This window comes from Amborella trichopoda, chromosome 13, assembly GCF_054954075.1.
Source record: "Amborella trichopoda isolate Santa Cruz 75 chromosome 13, AtrichopodaSantaCruz75HAP2 v2.0, whole genome shotgun sequence".
Taxonomy (NCBI): Eukaryota; Viridiplantae; Streptophyta; class Magnoliopsida; order Amborellales; family Amborellaceae; genus Amborella; species Amborella trichopoda.
In genome coordinates this window covers 10,833,566-10,851,736 of record NC_142348.1, presented here as the reverse complement: position 1 = coordinate 10,851,736, position 18,171 = coordinate 10,833,566, and the positions used below count along the sequence as shown (strand labels likewise).

At 34.9% G+C, this 18,171-nt stretch overlaps 1 protein-coding gene across 1 annotated transcript; it reads right to left on the bottom strand.

Annotated features, from left to right (window-relative positions):
- Positions 1-10,881: 10,881 nt before the first annotated feature.
- On the bottom strand, positions 10,882-13,170 carry LOC18432145 (transcription factor MYB3). Its single transcript, XM_006842255.3, has 3 exons — positions 12,625-13,170; positions 12,382-12,511; positions 10,882-12,011 (listed from the first exon to the last, which is right to left on the bottom strand). The coding sequence occupies exons 1-3, from the start codon at positions 12,755-12,757 to the stop codon at positions 11,261-11,263; spliced, it is 1,014 nt and encodes a 337-aa protein (XP_006842318.1). The 5' UTR covers positions 12,758-13,170; the 3' UTR covers positions 10,882-11,260.
- Between the last annotated feature and the right edge of the window lie 5,001 nt (positions 13,171-18,171).

Sequence of the window (18,171 nt, the reverse complement as noted above, 5' to 3'; positions counted from 1 at the left end):
GAGATGGAGGAAGTTAGAAAGTGAATTGAAAAATATAAATAGAGTTGGCCAAGAACATACATTACTCTCACGAGTGATGGTTGGTTGAATAAAGTTAGCAAAAAGGAGTTTGTAAACTTCTTGGCCTATTCCCCAAAAGGTACAGTTTTTTTGTCTAGCAAAGACGTATCAGGGACGAGGAAGGATGCAAACTTCTACGTATGACTATATGATCAGATAATGCAGGAGGTGGGAGATAAGCACGTAGTCCAGTTTATTACGGACAATATGCGTGCATGTATTTCTGCGGGCAGCAAGTTGATGGATAAGAGGAAGCATCTAGTATGGACCCCGTGTGCTACACACAGCATCGATCTTATGTTAGAGGAGATCGGTGAGACCAAAATTGTGAAGAAGACTCTACAGGAAGCGAGGTTAGTGTCAAGATTTATATGTAACCATTCTAAAATTTTATTTTTGCTCAGAAAATAGTCTAAGAAAAAAGAAATAATCAGGCCTGCCATAACCCACTTTGCGACAGATTACTTGGTTGTGGACTCTATTCGGGAATCTAAAGGTGCAATAAAAATATTGTTTACCAGTGAAGAGTGGTTAAATGACCGCATCTATAAGTCCAGTACCGGGCTCAAAGTCGACGGCATAGTCTCAAATAAGAAGTTCTGGTCTCGATGTTTCAGTATCGTAGAGGCCACTGCCCCTTTGGTCACGATGTTAAGAATGGTGGATGCTGACAAGAAAGCTACCATGAGATTCCTTTATGAAGGTATCGAGAGGGCCAAATCAGATATTGGGGAGAAGTGTAGTTTTACTAATAAAATGATCGAGATTATAGAAAGAAAGTGGAACACCAAATTTGGACGTCCAATTCATTATGCAAGTAAATATATATTTATATCATTAGGATGTTTCATTCTAAATTATTTTTTTATGAAATTTTAAATGACATTTCTCTATCTATATATTTATAGGTTACTACTTAAACCCAAAATTTTTCTATTTGACACCTGAACATCCCCATAAGATTATGGAAGGGGTCAGATACATTATTGTCATGTTGGAGAGAAGCCATCGAAACCAGGTAGCAGCAATACAAGATGTATTATTTAATATTTGGGTAAGAACTTGATTGAGTTGTTATATTTGTGAGGAATAATGAACTAAAACGAAATATTTTGTTTTAGCTTGCTATGTATAGGGATGCTATAGGATCCTTCGGAACTAGACTCACCAGGAATTCTCGAACTAAGATAGATCCAGGTTATCCCCTAACTAATATTTTGTTCATTCATATATTTAATCTTATGAATTGTTCTTGCCCTTACAATGCTTTTTACATTTTAATCCAGCTGAATGGTAGGAGATATATGGTAGTGATGCACCTCACCTAAAGACTATAGCAATCAAGGTACTCTCCCAGACATGTTCTACTACTGGCTGTGAGCAAAACTGGAGTATGTTCCAATGATTGCACAATATTAGGAGGAATCGACTCACTTCAGAGAAGCTTCATAAATTAGCCTATGTTCATTACAACTTAAACCTCCAAGAGCAACAAATAAGAAAGAAGCTTGAAGACTATAGGTCGATAGACTTGGACACAATATTTGTCACAGACGCAACAAAACAATGGGTAGTAGAAGAAGAGGAGTTAGTATTGCACAAGAGAGAGTTTCTTGAAGCTATCGATGAGGAAGATATTGAAGAAAGTGATGAGCAGCATAAAAGAGGAAGCAGCCCGCCAACATATCCACAATTCGTCGAAGATATCGGTGATATTTCACCTAATAAAGGAGAGTGGGAAGGGGGTCTAAGGGAAAATGAGAAAGATGATGATTCTGAGGTAACCTAATCCCAGCCAAATTATTCACATATCAAGTCCCAACAACAAGAAGGTAGGGATAAGCACGATAGTGTAGGTGAGCATGAAGGATGAACAAGCTTCGGGGATTTTGGATTAGGGCCACAACAAAATACTAATACTTAGGGATTTGGGTATAGTCAGGTGCCCACTAATTTGGATGATTCGTTTTTAGATCGAGTTAATGAATTGTCACGCGAATTCAATCAATGGCACCAGCGTGACTAAGATGAAGAACGACGTTACATGTCATTTTATTTTTAGATCGTATATTATGAATTGTATGCTTTATTGTAGTCCATATATGATGATATACTTCATCCATGATAATTATATGTTTATCCTTTTGTGTGATGTAAATTAAATGGTAAATAGTAGTTCATGCAGGGAAAAAACATATCAATATTCGTATATTCATGCAAAGAAATGAAAATTCTTAATGGAGTACCATCATTTCTTATTGAATTCCTAAAAAACAACATTTATAATGAATTTTAATAATTTTTTCGGATTTTTTCTAATGTTTAATCCGACCAATTCAGCCGATGCTTAATCTGGATAGCCGATTCATCGATCCGGATGGGTTTTTGATATGCTCGATCCGGGTCACCGATCCGCTTTTTAAACCACTAATTCAAACAATGCCTGTCAATGCTATTTGAAGGTATACCATACTTTAATTGTTTAAGGCCTCGCCTTATACAAACCATACCCTAAAAGATATATACAAAATTACTTTTTATTCAAAAAGACACATCAATTTTTGGGGAAAGAATATGGAGTTATATACAAAGAAAATTTTCGAATATTGGAACACTTTTTTTTTTTTACCAAATTGTAACACGTTTTCATCTATTGGATTTCATAATCAATGACTAAAAATGATTATGACCTCCTTGTACCAAAAATTAATGTCATCATAGTATACAATCTCAAAGTGTATACTAAAAAAAGTTAAAAAGATAGTTTGCTTTTACTACCACAAGGTCAACAATCAACCCTTGAAATAAAAGTTATTGGAAATGTACATTTGATCATGCTCAAAGTTTGATACAATATTATTTACATCTGATAGCTTGGGATGTTTGTGACCTATTCTACAAATATAGCAACAGTACTATCGTGTACAACACAATGAATTAGACTATGGAAATTTGGTGGTTGAGGATATGTCATTGTTTCGACAGAAAGTTTAAAATAAAATTTCTTGATTATTGTGACACACTTTCATCAATTGGATTTCACATCTAAGGAGTAAAAATAATTGTGACCCCATTGTACAAAAATAAATGGCCTTGTAATATACAATCCCATATTATTTACTCATAATAAATTGGGGTGTTTTTGACCTTTTGTGTAGGAATGCAACGGTCCCATCCAGTGGTTTAAAAAATGGATCGGTGGCCCGGATTGGGCACCCCAAAAACCCATTCGGATCAGTGGATCAGCGATTCGGATCGGGAATCGGCCGAATCGGCCGGATTATGCTGTACAAAAAAAAAAAAAATTTATTAAAATTTATTATAAATGTTGTTTTTTAAGAATCCAATAAGAAATCGAGGTACTATATTATTAATTTTCACTTTTTTCATCAATATGTAAATATTGAGATATTTTTTCTCTGTATGAACTTGTTTTAACCATTAAATTACATCATACAAATAAAAATCATAGAACTATCATGGATGAAGTATATAATCATACATGGATTACAATAAAGAATGATTTTTTTATAAAAACATTTTAGTTTTTTTGACAAAAAACTTTTATTTTTTTTACAAGAAATGTTTGTCGTATTACCATTTTTTTTGTTTTTAGCAAGAACCTTTTTTTTGAAAAAAATTACTTGTTGTATTATTTTTTTTTATGAACTTTTTTTTTTGACAATAACTTTTTATTACTTTTTATTTTTTTGACAAAAACGTTTTATTTTTTTGACAAAAAAAAAGAAATTTGACAAGAAAAACAATTGATAAGAACCTTTCATTTTTTTTAATAAGAAAATTTTTATTTTATTGATAAGAAAAAAATTTGACAAAAAGCAAAATTGATAAAAAAAACCTTTCATTTTTTTTTATAAGAAAAAAATTTGACAAAAAGAAAAATTGATAAAAAAACCTTTCATTTTTTTCTTATGACAAAAATACTTGTTGTATTATTATTTTTTTATAAGAACTTTTTTTTTTGACAATAACTTTTTATTACTTTTTTTTTTTGACAAAAAAAATAAATTTGACAAGAAAAATAATTGATAAGAACCTTTCATTTTTTTTTTTATAAGAAAATTTTTATTTTATTGATAAGAAAAAATTTGACAAAATACGAAATTGATAAAAAAAACATTTCATTTTTTTTATAATAAAAAAATTTGACAAAAAATGAAATTGATAAAAAAACCTTTCATTTTTTTTAAAAGAAAAAAGTTTGACCTCACAAAAATAAAATTGACAAGAAAAATATTTGTAAGAAAAAAATTTGACCTCAAAAAAATAAAATTGATAAGAAAAATAGTTGATAAAAGAACCTCCTTTCGTCCCAAAGAGAATGGAACTTACGCCCTTCACATAACCAGTAAGCCACATGTTACTTAGTAATATTAAAAGCGCAAACAAAATATATAATATGTTAATGTTTCAAGTTAATACCTTCACATTATCCCATATCGAAAAGGTAGAAGGAAGTTGTAGTGAATAAATAACTCTTTGTAGTTAACAAGGATAATGCGTGCGAAGTGAGAAGAGTCACGTGATGAGGTGTGCGGACCTTAAGGTTATGTATTTTTTAAAATTTACAAAAATGCCCATTGAAGAAAATTTACAAAAATGCCCATTGAAGAATCGGTGCCCCTTGAAGAATCGGCTGGCCATGATGTCATGAATCGAAGAATTGAGAGAAAATTTACAAAAATGCCCATTGAAGAAAATTTACAAAAATACCCATCAAAGAATCGGCAGGCCATGACGAAGAATTGGGAGAATCATGATGTCACATGGCGATTTACATGCCGATTCTTATCTAGAACAGGCAGAATCATGACGTCACATGACGATTTACAGCATGAAATCGACGGTTCTTCTCTAGAACCCGAGTCCGGTCGACTCGCCGACTTTTGAATCACTGGTCTCATCGTATAAAGTTCAACTTCTAATTAGATTATACCAAGGGATAGAATGTCCTCCATGTACACAATTATTAGTGAGGTTTATTTTGTAAGGGCCAACTTGGATGGACCATTATGGGGGTTTTTGTACAGTTCAACTTCTAATTAGATTATACCAAGGGATAGAATGTCCTCCATGTACACAATTATTAGTGAGGTTTATTTTGTAAGGGCCAACTTGGATGGACCATTATGGGGGTTTTGTACAAAGAGATAGATATGCACAACTTAGGTCTAATTTGTAAAAATCATCTGGATGTACAAATTTCAACGGAATCACCGATCAGAATCGTGAATCGATCCAAAGTGACTTGGTTCCTTTTCAGAAGCAAGAATCTATCCGGTTCTCTTAGACGCACTCAATTTTATGAAAGAATCAAACGAGTCTGTTAGGGAACTTTTTCTAGAATTTTTTTTTAGTTTTGGCCCAATTCTCACACTGAATCATCTAATTTAGCAATCTAAATCTGTGATTCTGCAATTCTGATTGAATTTTCAAACCCAACCGATCTAGATTTTAAAATATTGTCTAATGTAATTTTTTTCTACCTTAAGATTCACCTTTATTTTTACTATACTGAAACGACACCAGAAAGTTTGAGGGTTTTGAGGCCATACGTTCAATCTTTTATTTTGACTCTTATTGTGAATTAGACGAGGCAAACCACTCCAATGCTTTGAACTAACTAATGTCCATATCCAAGCTTTATTTTGTTTGATGTACTTAGGCTCAATCGTGAAAAACAGTCGTCTAAGTAGCTCCACACAAGCCGTTGCGTTTATAGGCAATTATCAAAAAGGAAAAGTTTATATAGAACCTAAGCTCCAAACAATCAAATTGGAGCCTACTTCAAAACATTCACTAGAAGAGGTTGTTTTGATGCCCGAATATCAACAAATTGATCATCTCGGCATCAAGACGTATGGACATGAGAAAAAAATGAATTTCAAGTTTTAAAAATAGTGCATCTTGTAACGCATTTTTCGACTGTCAATTTTTATGATTTTCAAGTTGTCATAGATTTGATCGATCTACACTATTTTTGAAGCTTTAATTTTATAACTAAATATGAAAATATAATTTAAGGCTATTACAAAACTTTCTCGCATTGAAACATATTTCTTGATACTATTTGAAGGTGGGCTCAAAATAGGCTCTTTAGGTTTCGCAAGAGGCTAGCCTTGGTACAAGTTCAGCCTAAGTTGCTGTAGGGATGGCTTGAACCAGGCCAAATCGGCCTTGTCCCACGCTCGACCTTAGCCCATTGCTAACTAGGGGTGGGCCGATCACGGCCTTGACTCGAGCCATAATGGCTCAGGCTAGTCCTGAGGTCCTATTTTATGGCCCGACCGTAGTTTTTCATGTTGGGCTAACTGGGTCGGGCAAGGCTGCCCAACCCATTACCAGCCCTATTTTACTTAAGGCCGGTAAAGAATGGGCCCACCCCTAGCCCAAGCCCTGCTTGGGTTGAAAGGCCTTAGCCTATTCCTGATCTGGTCTTGATGGGCATGTGCTTGAAGCTTGCCATGCTCCTATCATAGGGCCAATATTCTCACAGTATTTTGTGGCCCATGCTCTAGTTTTTCAAGGCCAAGCCGGCCAGTCCATTACCAACCCTATCTTTTATGGCCATAATCAAGTAGAACATATCCAAGTTTTAAATAATAGTGGTAAAAGAGGATCCACCCTCCTCCTCTAAGGCTAAAATGGTGCTAATTGGTATCATTTGTCCAAAATAATGGGATTGTGTTCCTTATGTTCTGGATAGTGGTGTGCTAAGTTGGCATCCTGCTCAATTGGGAGACACATTAGAAGTTGCAATAAGAAGGGTAATTTTTTTTAAAATTAGTTTTTTTGAATATTCAAAAATTTGAAACCTAGATAAAGGCATTGCTAGCTAGCTATCAATATATCCAGATTAAATATTATCATAATATGTGTTTTTTCCTATATGTTTGGTGGTTTATTTATATTTTTTAATATCTTAGGTTTATAATTTTTTACTACTGGCCAACAAACTTAGTCGCATATTTGATTTTTACCTCGCTTTTACTTTCTATCTTTCCCCGCCAAAGCACAATTCCAATGGGTTACAGGTGGGGAGAGAGACAGAGACCATAAGATGGAATTGAAAGCATATTGGTATTTTATGTACGAAAATAGTTCAAAAAATAAATTAAGTTAATTATTGCGCTCAAATAAACCGAGCACAAAATAAATCAAATCCATTGAGAACATACAAAACTGACAACCTCACTAATGAAGTCATAAACACTATAAACCAAAATAACAAAAAGAGACATGGTTCCACATGTGAACTGAAATGTATAAATCTATATAATCAAACATAGTACCCTCAATAATCCAAGAAACTATTATATCCAAAAACCTATTGTATAAAGCCAATGTCATAATGCCACCAGGGATTATGGCGATCAAGTTATATAATAACATCCTCCAAGAAACCAAATGCAAAAGAAAATAATGCTCGTCACCAAATCCAATGAGAAGTACGATCAGACCCAAATAATAATTGTTTGTCAAATAATGCTCTTTTTGGAAATAACACCTATTATAGAGAAAAAAGGTAAACCCTAAAGGTAATCACGGTGTCCTACTTCCGTGAAAGTCAACCATGTGAAGATACTAGTTTCCAATTTTCAAGGATCTATAACCCTCAAAATCGGAAACTTACTCGTTATCACTACTGGGGAATCAAATCCTAAAACCCTAGGAAACCTAATAACCTCAATGAGAGTTGATTTATTGGGATTTACTACGTCTCAAACAAATCTCCGCTTTGACTTAAATATGCTCCATTTAGCTTTCTTATACACTAAGGGTGCTCATCTTGGCAATGCATTAATCAAGTTCAATCTATAATTGAACTGACTTTATAAACGTATTTTTAATATTCTTCGTGGTGTCAATCTTCAGTTATAAGATACCACCTTAGCTATCGTCTCATAGATAAAATTGTACATAACATCAATATGCGTCATCTCACATTATAGACCTGGTAGTTCACCAACTATATTGCACTTTGACTATCATAATATATAATAGTGTCATCTTGTTGTAAGTTCAAATTAGTTACAATTTTAAGTTCAAATTACTTACAATTCTTTTAATCCAAATGATTTATCTCACTGCTCCAATAAGAAACACGTATTCTGCTTTGGTCGTATACAAGGCAATCGTGGTCTGTAACATTGACATACAAGGCAATCGTGGTCTGTAACATTGACATACAAGGCAATCGTGGTCTGTAACATTGACATATATATATATGAATTTGACCGCATCTGACCAAAGCGATAACACCAATTTATAAAATTAATGATTTTTTTTTAAAAAAATAATAAATAAAAATAACAAGTACTTCTATATAGATATTTCTTTGCTTGGGCTGAAGAGGCTGAAGCATGGCCGAATTTGCACGAAGCAGATCTAAATGAAGCGGTCCAAAGCAGCAAGAATTTGACCGAAGTGGCAACATCGAGCTTCTCTTTGCCTCTGTCTAGGCCTAAAATCCAAAAGCTTCGGGCTCTTTGGTAGGAGCAAAGCGAATTTGATAACATTGGTTTGGCTCTACAAGGCTTAGACAATAGAACATCCATCATTTCAAGGGGGTTTTGGGTCAAATACTAGACCCCCTATCATCTAGGCAACATTTCTTTGTGATTTTATCTTGTTCTTCAGTGGATCTTCATCCAATCTTGATCTCGAAATCTATCTTAAACTTGGTTTTCTATCTCTTAGGGTTTTAGGATAACTTTCTAGGTGTTTAGGAAGTATAGGATATTTCTTAGGGTTTCTAAAAGGTCTGAACCGTGGTTCAAGGGATCAAGGACTATAGGAATGGCAAAGTAGGATTTATTAAGATTGTCTGGTGCCTATGGGCATATAGGAATTCCCTACGGATTTGGGTATTTTAGGACTTAAATAAAAACAAGAGAAAAATAGCCAATTTCAAGATGGGTCTCTACTTAACCAACATTGATTTTTGTCCTTGCCCTTTGGGTACCTAATCATAATTCAAAATGGGCCTATGAGGAAGTTTTGTAGGGCATTTTGATCCTTTAATATGGATAAGTTCATATGCTATTCTATCTAGAAGTCTATTAAGTACTAAACACCCGGATATGAATGATTCCCTAGAAGATAATTTGAAAGTTTGAATTCATTCGGACTTTAATGTGCCATCAAGCAATTTGTATGAGTGGCTTTTACAAGTCTATTAAAAACTTACAATAATACAGTGTGCTACCATGTTCAGAAATACAACACAGTGTGCTACTGTGCTAGCATAGGCTCATCTTCAGGGTCTTTGTCAATGATGCACGGCAGAGATGATGGTTTCTCCACTGTCCTATCAAAAAGTCGGACTGTTGAGACAAGCTAATCATATACATGTACTGTATTGTAGCGAGTGTACTATGCTTTCCCTAAAAGCAATGCTCATGCATGAAATGGCATTAGTGGGACTTTGGTCATGCAACATTTTACTACTTAGTGCTTTGGAAGCTGTACTGTGTTACATGTTACATGTAGCATGCTAGTAAAATCAAGCTTTGGAACCTGTACTGTGTTAGATGTTACATGTAGCGTGCTAATGGTGTAATGCATGCAATCTTCACAAAAAGTACGTGCAATCTACAAAAATCCATACTACTAATGGATGGAGGAGATTAAATGTTGTATATAGTAACAAATTACTACCATACATTGCGCCTTTTGGAGGCATTTTCTTCACTTTGCCAGCATGCAGCTTTGAAAATGCGTTTAAGACCACGCGTCGGGCAAAGTAATGGATTCGAGGAAAAAGGAAAAGGAGAAAAGAGGCATCATAATGTGCTCGAAGCACATTTTGGTCATTTTGACTCAACGGAAAAATCCGGTCGACCTGAATGATAGAAGGTGAAGATGAATAGACTTATCCACTGTCGGTCTCTGATTCGGGCAATTGAGATTGGCAGACCTGTACTATGTGTATATATATATACTATACTTATAATGCATGTAGTATGCTTTCACTTAAGACAATATTTAATGAATGAAATTGAGAGGGTTTGTGCTTATGAAATTGTACTATGTTATGATACAAAATTGAGAAGAGAATACTTAACATGTTCCATGTACTTTGGTAATGGTGTACTACTACATGCAATCTCCACAATCAGTACTCAATAGAGGATGTTCGAGATTATATGTGGTACAGCAAAAGCATGCTAATATACAGTCCCTAGTGCCACAAAGAAGCTTTTTGTAAACTGGGCACAATAATGACTCAAAGGGCATTTCCATCATTTTGATACAACAGTGATGGCCCTTAGGGTTGGGGCTTTTATGGCTTTTGATTCCTCACTCAAAAAGTTCTGCCCGATGAACTCTACACAATATTGCCTTGAAGAAACAATGGGGTTCCCATAATTTTTAAAATTAATTTTTATTTCGTAAAATTATATGATTTTTCCACAAATGTTAATTACTTGCTATGCATGTCATGAGTGCTAAAGGGCATATTAACAAACCCCCCCCCCCCCCCCCCCCCCCCCCCCCCCCAACAAAAAAACAAAAGAAAAAGAAAAATTTGTCTATGTTAACTATCCAAAAGAGCACTAATGACTACTAGTAGCACAATTCTTATTGTTAGGTGTTGCATTGGTTATTATTATTAACAGCTTTATGAGGCAATGCTTGAGCCTTTTAGAGGCTAGTCTTCAAGATCCAACAAGATGACTCAAATTCCTTGATTACTAAGTTATCTCACCTCCATGACATTTTGAAACCCCTTCCTTAAGAAACCATGCATTCTCTCTAGGACCCAATTCCCTTCATTCTCACACAATCACATTAGAATCCTCCAAATGAAACTTACCTAACAAAAGCACCAATAAGATGCCCTTGAAACACATGCAATGAAGTGCATTAGGGACTAATAGCTGTAATACATATCTACAATGCTATTCATTGAGAGAAATTATTGGAAACTGGGGAATTAAATGCCTCAAACTTTCATGGGCCTGCTGATTTTACAGTATTGAGTAGGCCCATATTTACATTCACATGGTTGCAACTGAGTTTCCTGATTTTCACACGTATGTAGTGAACAGTCTCTGCCTAAATTAATGTTCCATGCACTCACCACCATAGGAAGAAAGAAAGAATATTCCTATATATGCACAGTAAGGCATATATGGACATCTTCCTAGAATTGGACAAGGGGCTAGGCCTAGGGTTAGGGCTCCCAGTTTGAAAGCAAGTTGGGGTTGAATGGGAGTTGCCCAGATGATGATGATGATGACACCATGGTTGTATTTAGATAGTCCATGCCATCATCCATGCACATGCGGGGATCATATAAGCTATCAACATATGGAGCTGAAGAGAAGTAAGGAGCCTTGGAATTGCTATGGTCAGCCTCTTCATGTGTGGATGATGATGATGGCATGGCACTTTCATCCATGTTGATGAATTCGCGGAGCTTCGGCATCTGCGTCGGGTCCAAAATGGCCATTGCATGGGAATCATGGGCATGGGAAGAACTAGCCATGAATCGATCATGCGTGTAGTCTGATGTGGGTGTTGTTGAAATAGGGTTTTGATTCTTTAAGCTTTCATGGTCATAGCTTTGATAATTAGCAAGCCATGGATCTATGTTTTGCCTTGATGGCCCTTGTGACATGACCCAATCATGGGAATTGTAAATTCCCATGCCATCTCCATGGCCACCATTTGTTGGTGCAGTTGTTCCATTGGGAGTACAACTAGCATTAGGCATATATAGCTGATCCTGGGTGCACATCAGGTTAGGGTTTGAGCTCAAAAATGGAGTAATATCTTGGTTATAATAAGCTATGACTTTGGAGTCACTAGGAAAAGCTGGCTCTACAACCTGTGACACCAGCTTCTTCTTAATGCATGAGTTCCAAAAGTTCTTCACTTCATTGTCTGTTCTTCCTGGAAGATGCTTGGCTATCTGAGCCCACCTGTTAGAACCCATAAAAAGATAAAACTAAAAAAGGAACCAATAAAAGGAAAAATAGAAACAATGGTGGAAATAGTAATCCAGCACAATAACAGCAATACCAATATTTATTGTTATTTTTATTTCATTACTAAAAACCAATATCAGTACTTATAACAACAATGCTATTAGTACTGACTAGCACAGTAATATTGATAATTTATCATTATTACTGGAAAATTTTAATACTTGTGTCACTGAAATAATCACAATAATAATAAGATTCTTCCCACTATTACAAAGTTTACGACACAATATTGCTAAATTGCAATGACAACGCTACTGGTACAAGTAATAATATTATAACAAAGAACAACAAATGGTGAAGGGACCTGTTTCCAAGCATTCTGTGGAGGTCAATGATGAGAGACTCTTCTTCAGGAGAAAAGTTGCCTCTCTTTAAATCAGGTCTCAAGTAATTAATCCACCTTAACCTGCAGCTTTTACCACATCTCTGAAGGCCTGACTCAAAAGAAGGAGAGCAGATGAGTTAATGGCAGAGAGGCAAGAATAGGCCTATGCAAAATAAAAGTCAGAGAGAGAGAGAGAATGAGATTCTCTTAGGAGTATAGTACCAGCCTGTCTGGGTACGGAGCTCCAGCATCCATGGCCATAGGTTGCAATGTGATTGATGAGTTTCTCATCTTCTTCAGGGGACCATAGGCCCCTCCTGACCTTTTGTTTGTTGCAGCAGGAATGGTGGCCCATGCCCTTCTTTTCACCACTGCAAGGCCTCCTTGAGAGGCCACCAATGTATAAAATAGTGCACCAAGTTAGAGATTCAAGTAAGAGTTATGTGGACTTGGTAAACCATTAAAAAAACCTATAGATAGAGAGAGATACATATAAAGAGAGGAGGACTTCTGAAGAAAAAAGAAACTCTAGAGAGATATAGAGATGGTAATAAAAACAAGAAGCTCTCCAGAGACAGAGTGATTCTAATGAGTTATAGGGGGGACTGAAGTGAGAGAAACTGAGACTTCAGATATGGCAGAACCTTTCTCTAGAGAGAGAGAGAGAGGCGGGACTCTGATCTATAAAGCTGAGAGTTCAGAAGGGGTACTTGGTGAATTTAATGCGGTTTTAGGAGAGGGTGGCATGATGACCCAATAAAAGGTGACAAAAAGGAAAAAGCTGCGGATCTCTGAGCCCATTTAGAGGTTTCAAATTTGAGCACATATACTATGGTCCTGCGGGATTATACTGTAAAAATCCCATCCTCAAATCATTTATTTTTTAGCCTAAAATTTTGGGAACAACATAAGAATTACTAGATGATTATTTTCATAAGAAACAAATTTTGAAGAGTTCTGTGATACTTAGAACAACATAAGAATTATTAAGATTAGTCTAGAGGCTGTAGAGATTACAACCCATAATTTGAGATCTAAATTATATTCATGGCGTGTGTTTTTCACAAGGGAGTAAATGGATACTATACTCCCATGGGAGTAGGAAATCTTTTAGGTTTAAATTTCATTGCCACCTCTTTTTCTTTTTCTTTTTCTCTTTTTTTTTGTCTTTTTTTGTAAGAGAAGAAAAGGACAAAATGAAGGTGGGATTTCGTTCATTCATTCAAGGCCCACTTATAATTAGAAGAGGAAAGTTTAGAAAAAGGGGACATTTTTGCAGTAAAATCGTGAATTTTAAGGATTGTATGAGAAATTGAGGCTTAACAGAACTTTGAAGCAACCCCAAAAAATTGTTCTGTTAAAAAAGACTGTTACAATTTGCATGCTTCACACTAATGGCCTAGATGTGAACCCTCAACCCCTCTCTCTCTCTAAGACTCAAACACAGGCACAGGCTCTCCTTATCTGTGTCTCTCTCCCTCTTCTCTCACACATACACTTACACAAACACATACCTTCTTCATCTCTTCTTTCTTTAAGATTGAGCATTATCCAAACTGATAAAAACCAAAAAAGCTGCATTCTATTGAGAATTTTCCAAAAATAATAGAAATAAATGTGGTCTATTTTTCATGTGTCAAATTTTTGCCCCCAAAGTCCTTCTTGATTATCAAAACAGAAATTATGGGACAAACCCACTATAGAAAATTTTAAATTGACTGGTGCCTGGAGTATTCCCTCCTGATTCTCTAACTAGTCAACATTTTTTGCCCAAATTAGATTTCTAAAGATAACATTAATGTTTAAAATTAGAACTTATTGTAAAGCTTCTCCTAAGTTGCGTACTTTTCCTCAATCTAAACCATTTCTATGTTCTGCATTCCATATAATTATACTAATCTTACTTTAACAATCATAAATTTCTAATTTTGAAGGAGAGGCCTTTCCAAGTCCATTCAACGGTTCACATATCAAAGTTGGGTCCTCAATATTTGATAAATTAAACAAAGAACCCACCATAATTTGGAAATGGCAATAATATTTTTATGGAGGGTGACCAAATCGTATAAGATAGAAAATGAGTATGATGCCTCATATAGATATAAAATAAATAAATAAGGGGTTATATACTATGAGGCTATTTATCATTGTTACAAGGAAGACACAATCACTCGTGGTCATTAGATATCAAATTGGATGGATTCGGTGTATGTTAAAAACTTCGAGATTTTTTTTTTTTTAACTCCGAGTCTAATGAATAACATAATTACAACCATCCAATTTAAAATCTAACACACAAAAGTGCTATTTGTACTTAAAGTAAATGGTCTCCTCCTATACTTTTCCAATAAATAATAGCTCTACCTAATTAATATCGCCAAAAACGTCAATCATTGTTATTGTTGGGTTCCATTTGATGGTTGAGGTTCCTCAAAGCATGTCCTCCTGTGTGGAATGTGAAGCATCCATTAAAACTAGTATATGTAGGCAATTTTGAGAACATTAGGTTGCTTGTGCAATTTCCCAATAAAATCAAACCCTTTTGGCATCCAAATCTAGTTAGAATTTACATAATAATGGAAGATAAAAACTTTCAAAAAATGATTATGTTAAATATAAACAAAGACAAGCCCCAAAAAAAACAAAAATTATAGTTGAATTCCTAACTTATGCCTCATATAGAAGATTCTCGATGTGCTTCTTGGAAATTTGAAACAAATACAAAAAATATCCAAAAATTGTATTTCTCAGCACGGGGGAAATTGCAGAGATAAATTTTCAAGAAACTAAAGGTAATCTCTTTGAAAGATTAAAAAAATTCAGTCAAATAAAGGAAAAGTATTAAAAATTACCTGCCTAAAGGAATTTTACATGTGGAAAAATATGTTGTGGTGCATTACAGTTTACTGTTAAGCTACAGTGGCGGATTTGAATCGTGCCTCTACTCAATATTGGCTTTGAAGCAGGATCATTGTCTTGACCATCCATTGTTGACAACAGACGATTGAGATGACCTGCACTTTACTGTTTGGAAACTACACACACCACTACATACAAAACCTTTACCTATAAAGATATGGAATTTAATAATTAATAAAATGGGTGTATTATGGTCATTAATACAATGTAGAAAGGGACTTCCGCGTGCCAGAATACGGGACATTGTAAGGCATGCACAACGAGGGAAATGCATAGCAATAATAATTATCAAGACTGGATTGGACTAGCCGTTAGGCCCTTGACAACGCTTGGTCCTCTTTTGTCCAAAGCAAAAAGTTAGATATATTAAAAAATCAGTTAAGGACAATTTTAACTGGTTTTGACTGGTTGGACATGCCAAAACAAGTTTGGGCAATCTTGTTTAGTTTTATATAATATTTTATTTTTTAAAAATTTTATTTATTTATTTATTCATGAAATCCTATTTGATGATCTATCAAGCTGATTTTAATTGGACCAGACCCCTCAGTGGAATGCTAATACACTACTCTCAACCTCTCTCATTCTATTGTAAAACTTAGAGAAGAATGGATAGGAGAAGTGGTTAAAGTCTCAAGGAAGCATTTCTTACGTCCTTAGGATGATGACTTCTCAACTAATATTCGCTATGCAACTAAGAAAAATTATATGAAAAATGTAAATTAGGCCAGAAATTCACAAAACCTAATGTTCTAAGAGAAAGAATCACATAAATTTAAATGCCATTTATGCATAGATATGCACATATCATGTGATATCGAATTGTACTCTCTCTCTCTCTCATCAAGAAAATCTTCATCAAGTTATTGAAAGAAATAACAATCTTGATTGTATGTGTGGCACATATGCCATCTATTAATTGGTTAATTTGTGTTTGAGCATTATTTTTGCATGGGGCCACGTTGTACCAACTTGCTGAGGTGGAAGGGGAATAATGATGATTTCTAGTGGGGTTAAGCTTATAATAGAAGGCATTTAGGTTACATAATATTTGTTGAAATTTTAAGATATATTCATACCATAAACTGGTAATTACGATACCACCCCATTTTAGAAAATGACCAAAAACTGAATCCAATCCACCATTACTATTGATGTAATCCATAGAAAACCACATGTAAAGGAGGATCAAATCAATTAATCAATCAATCAAAAGTTGCTAAGAATATGATTATAGTGTCTCAGTACTGTATATGCTATGCAACTAATAAAATATGAATGAGAGAGGCGCCAATGTTTAAAGGATGAAGTTTTTATAGGGCCTAGGCTTTATTAAAACAAAATAAAACCTCACCTCAAATGCTCATCTGGAAAGTACTTTCGGCAACGGAATTCTCCATGATGGCTCTAAAGTGAATTTTCAGTACCGACAATAAAATTCGAAACTAAAAAAATGGTATATTTCTTCCGGATCTATGAATACTTATTTTTAAGGCAAAATGGACGATCCAGATAATTTGTTACAATATACACTATTTTTAGAGCTTGAAATCTTTTTTTTTTCACAAACATAATGTTCAAGTCAAGATGATTGATATAAAGGTTTTCTAATGCTTGAATTGCAATTTTCAATGGGTTATGAGGTGATGCTTTATTTATTTTGATAGAGTTGTAGCTCTGTCAAACCATTTTCTATGCTGAAAACAAGGTCGGGCCTAGGACTTGACAGGTCCCGAGTCCGAGTCACCCACACAAATTTGCCTGGGCTTGTGAGAGACTTAGCCGAGTCTATACAAGTTATAATACCAAAATGCATGAACATGCCGAGTTTGTCAGGTTCCTGCTCCGACTAGGCACCTTGCCGATTCTGAATAACTCGTGCGACTCTTAGAACTTCGAGAGAGAGAGAGAGAAAGAGAAAGAGAGATCAACAATTATACCAATTAAAACATGCATGCATTTATTAATTGATTTCCACACTTTCCATTAAGAAACTGAATGCTATTTATATAAGCATGGAACTTTTTACTGGCTTCTCATCCTTATACGAGGAAATTATGGGGAAGAAAATAAGGAAATTATGAGGGAGAAACTCAATGCCCATTGTCCTCCATCCTGATCACATCTACCAAGTTATAGCTCAAAAAAATCTCACTTTTTCAAAGGACCATGACTATTGTTTGAATTTATATAAAACAAATCTGAGATTGTACAAAAAACGAGATATCTTGGGCCTCTTCGAATCTTTTTATTCACGCGAATATTTTATTTTCTAAACGTACCCAAGGTAAAAAAAATGAAGTCATGGTGTTTGTGGATGCATTGTTATATGGTGTAGTCCCAAGCACCATGTTGGGAAATTTAAGGAAATTTTAATTGATTTTGTAAGGATAGAAGGGTACTTTTAGTAAATTTCTCAACCAAAGGGGGAAGCTCTAAAGAACCTAAATTCATTATTGTGGGATTTCCCCACCTCAGGTAGTTTGAGTGGAACCCACTAAATATCTTCATTTCAAAGCCACATGTTCCTAAGTCCTCTTATCTTTAGTTTGGTGGAGGTTTCCTTTAAGAGTAACTTTTGCCATTTACTCAAAAAGAGAAGTGGTTTTGTGACCATAATATTTATTGAGGGAGTATGTTGTGCCCCTGTGGGATAAAATTGTACATTTCCTCCCTTGGGCAAAAGACCCACTTATTTTTTGCTCTGAAATTTTGGAATCTACGTCTATATCACTAGATGAGTAATTTGGACAAAAAAAAAAAAGATCCTAAGTTTGGATAGGGATTGTCTATAACGAGATCATGTATTTTTTGTACACGGAGGTCACAATCATTCTCGTTCATTAGATA

Excerpts from the sequence above, each read along its gene's own strand:
- LOC18432145 (XM_006842255.3), bottom strand. The coding sequence starts at position 12,757 with ATGGGCCACCATTCCTGCTGCAACAAACAAAAGGTCAGGAGGGGCCTA. Across the intron at positions 12,512-12,624 it reads CTCCGTACCCAGACAGGCTG|GCCTTCAGAGATGTGGTAAA; the intron begins GTACTATACTCC and ends CTTTTGAGTCAG. Across the intron at positions 12,012-12,381 it reads CACAGAATGCTTGGAAACAG|GTGGGCTCAGATAGCCAAGC; the intron begins GTCCCTTCACCA and ends GGGTTCTAACAG.